This window comes from Haliotis cracherodii, unplaced genomic scaffold, assembly GCF_022045235.1.
Source record: "Haliotis cracherodii isolate W230 unplaced genomic scaffold, xgHalCrac1.p SCAF_50, whole genome shotgun sequence".
NCBI lineage: Eukaryota > Metazoa > Mollusca > Gastropoda > Lepetellida > Haliotidae > Haliotis > Haliotis cracherodii.
Genome location: NW_027266309.1, coordinates 362,324 through 371,300, shown reverse-complemented (window position 1 = coordinate 371,300; position 8,977 = coordinate 362,324). Strand labels below are relative to the sequence as shown.

General features: G+C 38.8%; 1 protein-coding gene across 1 annotated transcript; it reads left to right on the top strand.

The window, feature by feature from the left end:
• The first annotated feature begins 7,333 nt into the window (after positions 1-7,333).
• LOC139444460 (putative nuclease HARBI1) lies at positions 7,334-8,977 on the top strand. The gene is made up of 2 exons (XM_071225424.1): positions 7,334-8,061; positions 8,689-8,977. The coding sequence occupies exons 1-2, from the start codon at positions 7,334-7,336 to the stop codon at positions 8,975-8,977; spliced, it is 1,017 nt and encodes a 338-aa protein (XP_071081525.1).

The following is an 8,977-nucleotide window of genomic DNA, read 5'->3' as shown; positions in this document are numbered from 1 at the left end:
TTCATCGCTTATTCCGCAAGTCGGTACACTACTCTATTGTTTGATATAGGAAAAATCTATGGTAGGGTCACAACTTCATATGTCTAATAATCCACAACGACTTACTAAACTGTCATGATGTGAGCACTGTGTTTGATGTGTTTTGACGTAATGTGATGTGCGGTGTTGCGTCCCTTCAGCGTGCCGTGATCCAATGATCTCGGCTCCGAATCCAACATTAAACAGCAGCATACTCCTGTTCTGATTTGATCCGGAGTCGTTAAGGTCTACAGGCCCGCCTTGCATCACGCTATCCTCCCACTAAACTGACACGGTGAGGTCCTGGCGCAATCACAATATAGACTTTCTTCACTCACGGATCGATGGCGACTCTCCTGAATCTTGACATTGGAAATGGGGGTATCATAATTTTCAATAATTGATCAATTGATCTCAAAGTGTAATTGGCCAAAGATTATCCTTGAAGAAGTGGGAGGCACAAGATCGAGTGCCGTGTTTGGCATCAGGAATTCACGGCCCCGTAATCATAAGACGGGCATTGCTCGCTCAAACTGACCATACTTACTTTCTAGTCTTTATAAGGATCAGAGGTGCAAGTCATGTACGTGTAAGAAAGGTAACGGTTACCTGTCAGCAATTTGAACATAAATTCCATACGAATTTTTCTAAACTTCAAACTTTTGACATTTGCCAATAGTCTACCAAAAAGTGCCCTTTTCACGCCAGTTTCTTTGCTATCACAGAACACCCCGTTCCATAAGCTAAGACACATGTCTCTGCAATAACGATCGGCAATACAATATCTGCTGAAGGTTGTAATCGAGCGACCATTACAAGCCCCTAACGAGACTATTTGCAGCGTCAACGCGGTTTTCACATGTACATGTACGCCCAAACTGGAAACAGTGACACCAGTAGTTCCGTCCAAATGGGGAATTCAATTCTGACTTATCTGGGTCACATATTTACTCAAGGTTTTTCAGCCTTTTGGTATCGATCGGTTGTCCCCTGTAACGTTGTACGCCATCACTAGACACTTTGTAAGGGAAGACAGTCTATACTTAATCGCATACACTGTCTGAATGTCTTTGTGCTTGTAGTGTAGTATCTTCTGATACATTATGAAACTTAACAAAAATGTTTTCTATCGAATTATAAGATGTCATATGTCATCACGACAGCATCTATAGTTCCAGATTCAGGGTTATTATCTCCACTTGCTCAACGTGTTGTCATCTAAATTTCAATTTTGTTTCTCCCCAGCCACAACCACAAAATTGTCGTTTCAGCAAACCTGTTGCTTTCCTCAAATTCAAAATCCAAAACTGTTCTCAAAATTAGTGGGGATATTTAGTTATTTGATACGCATTTATTAATGCCTTTCGTAAGAACGAAGAAGGATTCTGTGCGTTTCAGAGTGTGTTCTATCCCCGTCAGCACTTATTTATGGCTGGGTGTGTGTTAATTAGAACAAGATCTGCCTCGGAATCCCCATGCGATTTCAGCAGCTGCATAGAGAGGTTGAAACAAGAAACTAAAATATAACTGGACACCATACAATGTATGGAAACTTGACATTTGAGGTGGATATATGATACTGAGTGAGTGTCTTGGGTGTTATGCCTCTAAAATCAGGACGTTTTAATGTTGGAGGAGAGATCGACGTTACCATTTCAGCGTGAGTATGTTTGTTTTGTTTTTTTTGTTACTTAACGCCACAAATTTCAGTATTCCGACTTTATGACGGTCTGTACATAATCGCGTCTTTAAACAGATCCGCAAGGAGGGGAGCACAAGTGGTGCCTACGTCTTGCCAAGCTATCCTGTTATCAAATTCCACATTGATATTATCTGCCTATGAAGAAGTAGATCATTTCACATGTCGATTTCTCAGCAACTAAAGCTGATATCAGCTTTCATTTTTGACAAATTGGCCTGAACTTTTGAATGCAGTAATTGTAAGAAAATGTATCGTTATCCGTTATTTGCCTCTTACGACAAGCATAATCGCCTTTAACGGCACGCATGGGTTGCTGCAGACCTATTCTAACCCGGATCTTCATGGGCCCATAACTTGTGACAATTGCACCATGGATCAAAGATTGACGGTCTGTACACGTGTATGTTAGCATAGGATGTGCACTGTAACAAATTTTATATTTTGGATAACCCTTTCTCAGTAAAGTACAGATTCTACTACTTTTTGGGTTTGAGTCCCGTCCGGGATTCGAAGCCACCCTTGCCAGAGTGAGGAACCTAATCGCCAGCACACAAAGTCAGCGATCTAACCCACTCAGCTACCGAGGGTTCCACAATGAAATGAACTGAAAGTCCGACAACTGGTAGTCTAGATCACGTACCCCTCTGACAAGTGTAAATTGGCACGGCTCCCATGGCCATAAGCTATGAATACACAATTTGACCACTTTCTAAATGGCATTTTGTATTTATAGGACGTGGACTGGTCTAAAAGCGACGCTTTATGTCATTGTATATCAAATTCTTGTGGTCAGATGCTTAACAGCTGTTGTGCCATTTTTTCTGAGGATGCTATTCATCGTAATTGATGAAGCGATTCTGTTCATTATTGTAAATAGACAAATAAAATTCCACCTCCTTTTGTAGCTTTTTCAACTGGCCCCGGGTGTGGGCTGCACTTGCGTTCCTCAGTTGTAACACTGTGCAGTCTGAAGGGGAAACTATGTGTCCATCTGTGATCGCCAAGTCTTATATCTCAAAGCTTCATGTAGCAATTTTGCTATTAGAACTGTGGCACTTTTAATTTATATCGCCAGGCACAGCAGGACATTGGCGGGTGCTTAGGTGGGTCAGTCATGGACCACACATTCAAATATACACGCAACATGACGTCTGTCTTACAGGAGATGAAAAGTAGTATTCAGTAGAGGATACCAGTTATCTACTCTGTTTTGAGGGTTGTTTTCAAAGACCCTAGTTATATTTTCCACATGTGTAGAATTCATAAGTTCAGTCTCACCGTCCTCAGCTATATACCACAGCAACACTGACAAGTTTTGCGTATAGCTATACTCACTCACTGAACTGCGATTTCAAAAAATGTTACAGAAAATACTAAAAAAATGAGTGTGGCCTCAGGTTTTGCAGGGGCGGTCGGGTAGCCTAGTGGTTGAAGCGTTCGCTCGTCACGCCGAAGACCCGGGTTCGAATCCCGACATGGGTACAATGTGCAAAGCCCATTTCTGGTGTCCCCTGCCGTGATATTGCTGGGATATTGCTAAAAGCGGCGTAAAACCATACTCACTACAGTTTTGTCATGGCAAAAGATAGTGGCTAAAATGAAACAAACAATACATGGTGTATTTGATGCGGATATCACATTTTTGTTTGGGACTTTAGGTTTGCAGTGTTTCGAAGACTGTTTCAGTCTAGTGACGTATTGATAATATTTGTAATTGTTTTTAATTGTAAACTTTGTTTTGCCCGATAGTTTAATGTCAAGAAGCTGAGACCAAAAACATATTGTGTCGCCACCCGAATTTTAGATAATACAACACTGTGTTGGCGCCAAGCTGCGTGCTTTGATGTGTTCTTGTGTACAGGTCTGTAATGACCTTCATAGTTTATAATTCATTTAATGTTATGATACTATTAATACAAAGCAGAGTTTGTATTTGTACATAGTCCTGAAGTGTTGCTGCTTTTCCAAGTCTTAATAGAAGACAACAAAACATTTACAATAAAAAGAGAGGAGCTCACTACAACACAACCAAGAAAACTGTATCAATATATGCTAAGAAGGACCGGCTAAGCTAGCAAAACTTTGTGATGTTATTACAGCCTTATATCCAGGCTGTGCGTTCGTGTACTTGTCATGCCTAGTTATATATATATATATATATATATATATATATATATATATATATATATATATATATATATATATACGCCACTATAGAGGTGAAGTCAATGCGAAAACATCTGGTTTGTGTAACCTATAGCACTTCTGTTACGTCTAGACCTGTGCCGCCTGGTGTTCTATCTTTGTCCCAGGAACGCCAGTGCAACTTTAATACAACTTTCATATTTTTTTAATGATAGACATGTGGAGGACATGCCTACATGCGACGCATGAGTCAGCAAAATGAAATCCGATGCATTTCCCTTTTTAACTAATACCATATGTTGGCTTGAACTATTCACTTGCTTTTGCACGCGATTGTGACGGTGCCACCAGAAAAGCAGCATATGCTGAACCTTTCGTGAAAGCCTGAGTCAACTTACAACTGCATGTTGTAATGAAAGATGGTTGGTCAACTATTACCAAGAAGTTTAGCTGGTGCCGGGCGACACCTCAACACGTCGATGAGAACACAACAACAGGTGACCAGTACGTCATGCTGAAAGTGATATCGCGTTGTAATCTGCACGTATTGAAATGCCTAATTTGAGTCTTAATGTCGTCACTGGTTCCTGAAACAGTTCATCTCCAAGTCGGGGTTGTGGTCATGACGTTATCGCGCTGCAGGTGATGGAGGCAGCGCAGCAGCATCCCAGTCATTAAGGACAGCTCTGTGATTATCGTCATCACAATGATGCATTTGACATTTAAAATGTGTAATCTTGACTGACCTGTATGTGTCATGCTGCGAAAGACAAAACATGTGTATTAAAATACTACGTGAACTGTAATCAAAACAAACGATAATCTATGACGGTTTGTCCGACATTGGAACTGAAAATACAACTGATACACTCTGTGGGGATTCTGGGTTTGAAGTAGTTCCAAACAAACTATACTTGTCATAGGACGACTTGATGGATCAGGTGGTCAGGCTCGGTGACTGCGTTATTAACATGTACGTCTCATCGCATGTAATCGAGTTCTAATATCAGTTTGTGTTGGCCCCGACTCGACCAGTTAAAGGCTTTAGTCAATCAATCAGGTCCCTCAGATAGACCGGCTGATTCTCGCCAATGGTCTGTATGGATCAATCAGGTCCCTCAGATAGACCGGCTGATTCTCGCCAATGGTCTGTATGGATCAATCAGGTCCCTCAGATGGACCGGCTGATTCTTGCCAATGGTCTGTATGGATCAATCAGGTCGCTCGGGTAGACTGGTTGATTGTTTATACCAGAAAAGGCTACCGTTCAGTTTCCCCCTGACACAGGGTCTTATCACATTAAACATTTTATGCACACTTGTGATGAAATACTGATAGTGTCACGGGGCTACAGAGTCAGTTGAATATTCTAGAAACCCACACAGAAAAATGGAATTTAACGGTAAATCTGGAAAAAAAACAAAAGTTGTTGTATTCAGACGAGGTGGGGTGCTTTCAAAAAAGGATATTTGGTATCATAGGGGGGAAAAGGTTGAGGTAGTGTCATGGTACAAATATCTTGGTTTACCTATTTTTTTCATCAGGAAAATTCAGTAAAAGTATATCTGACCTAGCGCTAAGAGCAAAAAGAGCTGAGGTCAAATTCATTGCAACCTTAAGTAAAATTGATCTTATTTCAAAGTCAGTGTTCTTTAGGATATTCGATTTGCAAATACAACCTATACTTTTATATGGCTCTGAAGTTTGGGGATTTCAGCAATATGACAAATTGGAAAAAGTTCATCTATTAGCCTGTAAGAAATTCCTGCAAGTAGGACAACAAACCCCAAATGCTATAATCTACGGGGAAACGGGTCGCTTTCCACTGTACATCAACTCCTATGTTAGAACATTTAAGTTTTGGCTTAAATTAATTCATATGAATGAAGACAGATTGCCAAAAAAGGTTTATAATATGTTATTGTATTTAGATAACTGTGGACGCCATACATGGGCTTCTAACATTCGTTTACTTCTTTTTCTCATGGCTTTGGTTTTATATGGATATCGCAAACAGTTGAGAACCAGCATTCATTTCTACGACTTTTTAAGGATACTTGTATAAACATGTTTTACCAAAACTGGAGATCAGTCTTAAACTCTAGTTGAAGATATCATTTATATGCAGAGTTTGAAAGTCTTTTAGAACCTGAAAAATATCTTACAGCTTTGTATGAAAGAAAATTTAGAAACATAATTGTAAGATTTAGAGCAGGTCTTTCAATATTGAAGAATAATGAAGGCAGATATCTGTCGATAGAAAAGTCTTTTCGAATATATCCAGTCTGTAATAATGGTATAGAGGATGAATTTCATTTTTTACTCATTTGTTCTTGTTATAATGATCTCAGAAAAGAATACTTACCGGCAAAACTTTGCCGTTTTTCTAGCTTGAACCATTTCAAATCTATTATGTGTAATAACAATGAATCAGTCTTAAACAGTTAATCACATTTCCTATATTACGCTTATGCAAAAAGAACAAGTAGTACAATTCAATTATGACATATGTCATGTGTCACATTACTTTACCGTTGCATCTGTGAACGATTGGTATATTGTGAACTGTAATTGTATATGGGCCCGAGGCCTTTTTTGCAAATAAAAGTTCTTCTTCTTCTACTAAATAAAATAATATATAACCAAAGCACTCTTTAAAAAGTGATTGATGCTAAATATATGTTACAAGACAATCATGCAATTTATAAAATAAAATTCCAAATAGTTGTAAGAATTTGATGAGGAAAAATAGATACTGCAAGACAGCTTTATCAGGTCATTATCCATTTGAAGAAAAACACTTTCCTGGGCCCCATTTCAAATCTAGCTAAAGATATATTATTTCAGTTAATCGCGGGTCCTATTCCTGTATGTACCAGCAATGTAATTGTATATAAAATTACTCATCCCTGACACTTTGCCGTTATATTTGCTTACATGTGTTTGTAGCAAAGATTTAAACAATAAACAAATATTTGCACTTTTGGTTTAACGTGATACATAAACATACTCAATCATATAATAAAGAAATCTGTTTTGTGGTGACAAGAATTCACTGGATTTGTTCAATATATTGTCAATATGGGGAGTGTTTCTCTTTACCAGTGGATGGCTATGGCTTTGTTTCCAAAGTACTTTTCCTGGAAAGTTATTTCTGCTACAGGGCTCTAGATAAGGGTCGCATGTACAAATGAAAATACATGAGATAAGATGTACGAATTAAGGAAAGTATCTGATATCTGGGTATCGCGTACAGGGGCGGTATTCACAAAGCTTCTTAGAATTTTCTTAAGCCTTAAGAATTCTTAAATCCACAAAGAAATCTTAGTTTCCCTAACAACCAACTTAAGTTTTAAGAAATTTCTTAAGTCATATTCACAGAGCTTCTCAGTGCTTAGTTCTTTGCTTAAGTTTAAGATACCTCATGAGCTTACTTAAGTCCTTAAGAATTTTCTTAAGACATCCAATATGGCTGCCATAGGTACTGTACAAACCACCGCTAGACGAGATGTACTGCAAATGTATTCTGACAAAGAACTAATCAGAAGATACAGGTTAAACAAAAGTGGCATTGAATATGTGACTGGGTTAATTGCTGATAAAATATGTCCTAGCACCTCTCGTTCTCATGCCATGACAGGAACTGAAAAGGTTGTAGCAACGCTACGTTATTTCGCTACAGGCAAAATGCAATTATGCAACGGGGATGACTTGGGTCTTTCCCAATCGTCAGTCAGTCGGGCGATAGAGCAGACAGTGTCAGCTTTGTCCGACGCCGAGATAGCATCCCAGTTTATTCACTTTCCGACAACACAGGGTTGCATTCGTCGGAATCAAGCGGCGTTTTACAACATCGCTCACTTCCCTGGCGTTGTTGGAGTGATTGATGGATCGCATGTGCAGATTATTGCACCATCTGTCGACGAACCCTCATATGTGAATCGTAAACAGTACCACAGTATAAACACACAGCTTGTATTCGATCCAAACAATATGATAATTGACCTTGTTGCGAAGTGGCCAGGCTCGACACACGACTCGAGAATACTCACCGAAAGCGGGCTTCATATTTTATTTGAACGACACATCGTGCCAACCGGATGTCACCTACTTGGAGATAGTGGCTACCCCTGCAGAAACTGGCTGCTTACGCCGTACCTGAGACCAAATCCTGGCTCACAGACATCCTACAATCGGTAATATTCTCCTACATTCGTGAACACGCAATCGTAATGAGAGTTATCCCCCTTCAAAATTACAAAAGTGAGAATTGGTTGTTGTGAAAAGTTTAAGTGTTCAAATGTGAAAAGATATTTGGTTGTGCATATATATATCGAAAGTCAACATTAAGAAATTACCCATATAAAAATATGAAATATATTTAATGACAGATAAGCCAGAAAAGCCTTTATGTTTAAAAAAAACCAAAAAAAATATTCTAAAAATATATAAGTCAATGTGTAAAATGTGAATCGCTTTTTACAAAGTATAAAAAAGCCTAAATATTTCAGTCATTACATCAAGTGACTAAAACATCTGTCCATTCACTTAACAGACTGGATAATCGTTATTGGAGTTCAAAATAATTCACAATAATTATTGACTACTCATGTTCAATCACTGAGTGATGAAATAGAGCATAATAATGTTTGGATTTCATTATTATTATAAATGAAATGGACAGATTTTTTACTCAATTTGTAAAATAACTGAAACAAATTTGTGGAAATTCATTATTGAACACATTGACCGTAATACACACATATATGTAAATTGTTGTGTGGGTGGGTGTGTATTTGACGGGTTCTGAACTTGTTTTCCAGAGCACATAAAAGGACCCGGAGTGTCGTGGAAAGAGGTATAGGACAGCTCAAGAGACGGTTCCATGTCTTACATGGAGAGATTCGCCTTTCTCCAATTAAGGCATGTAAAATCATAACATGTTGTGGAATTCTGCATAACATCTGCAAGATAAGGAATATCCCATTACCTGACAGTGAGTCCAATGTTCCGGATGACGACATGACAGCCCCCTACAGAGAGAGAGATATTCCTGGCCACAACTTGACCTTCAGGAATCACTTTGCAAACACTCACTTTCAGTGTGAGTGA

Coding starts and splice junctions, on each gene's coding strand:
- LOC139444460 (XM_071225424.1), top strand. CDS start 7,334: ATGGCTGCCATAGGTACTGTACAAACCACCGCTAGACGAGATGTACTG. Junction 8,062..8,688: donor TCACAGACATCCTACAATCG/GTAATATTCTCC, acceptor CTTGTTTTCCAG/AGCACATAAAAGGACCCGGA.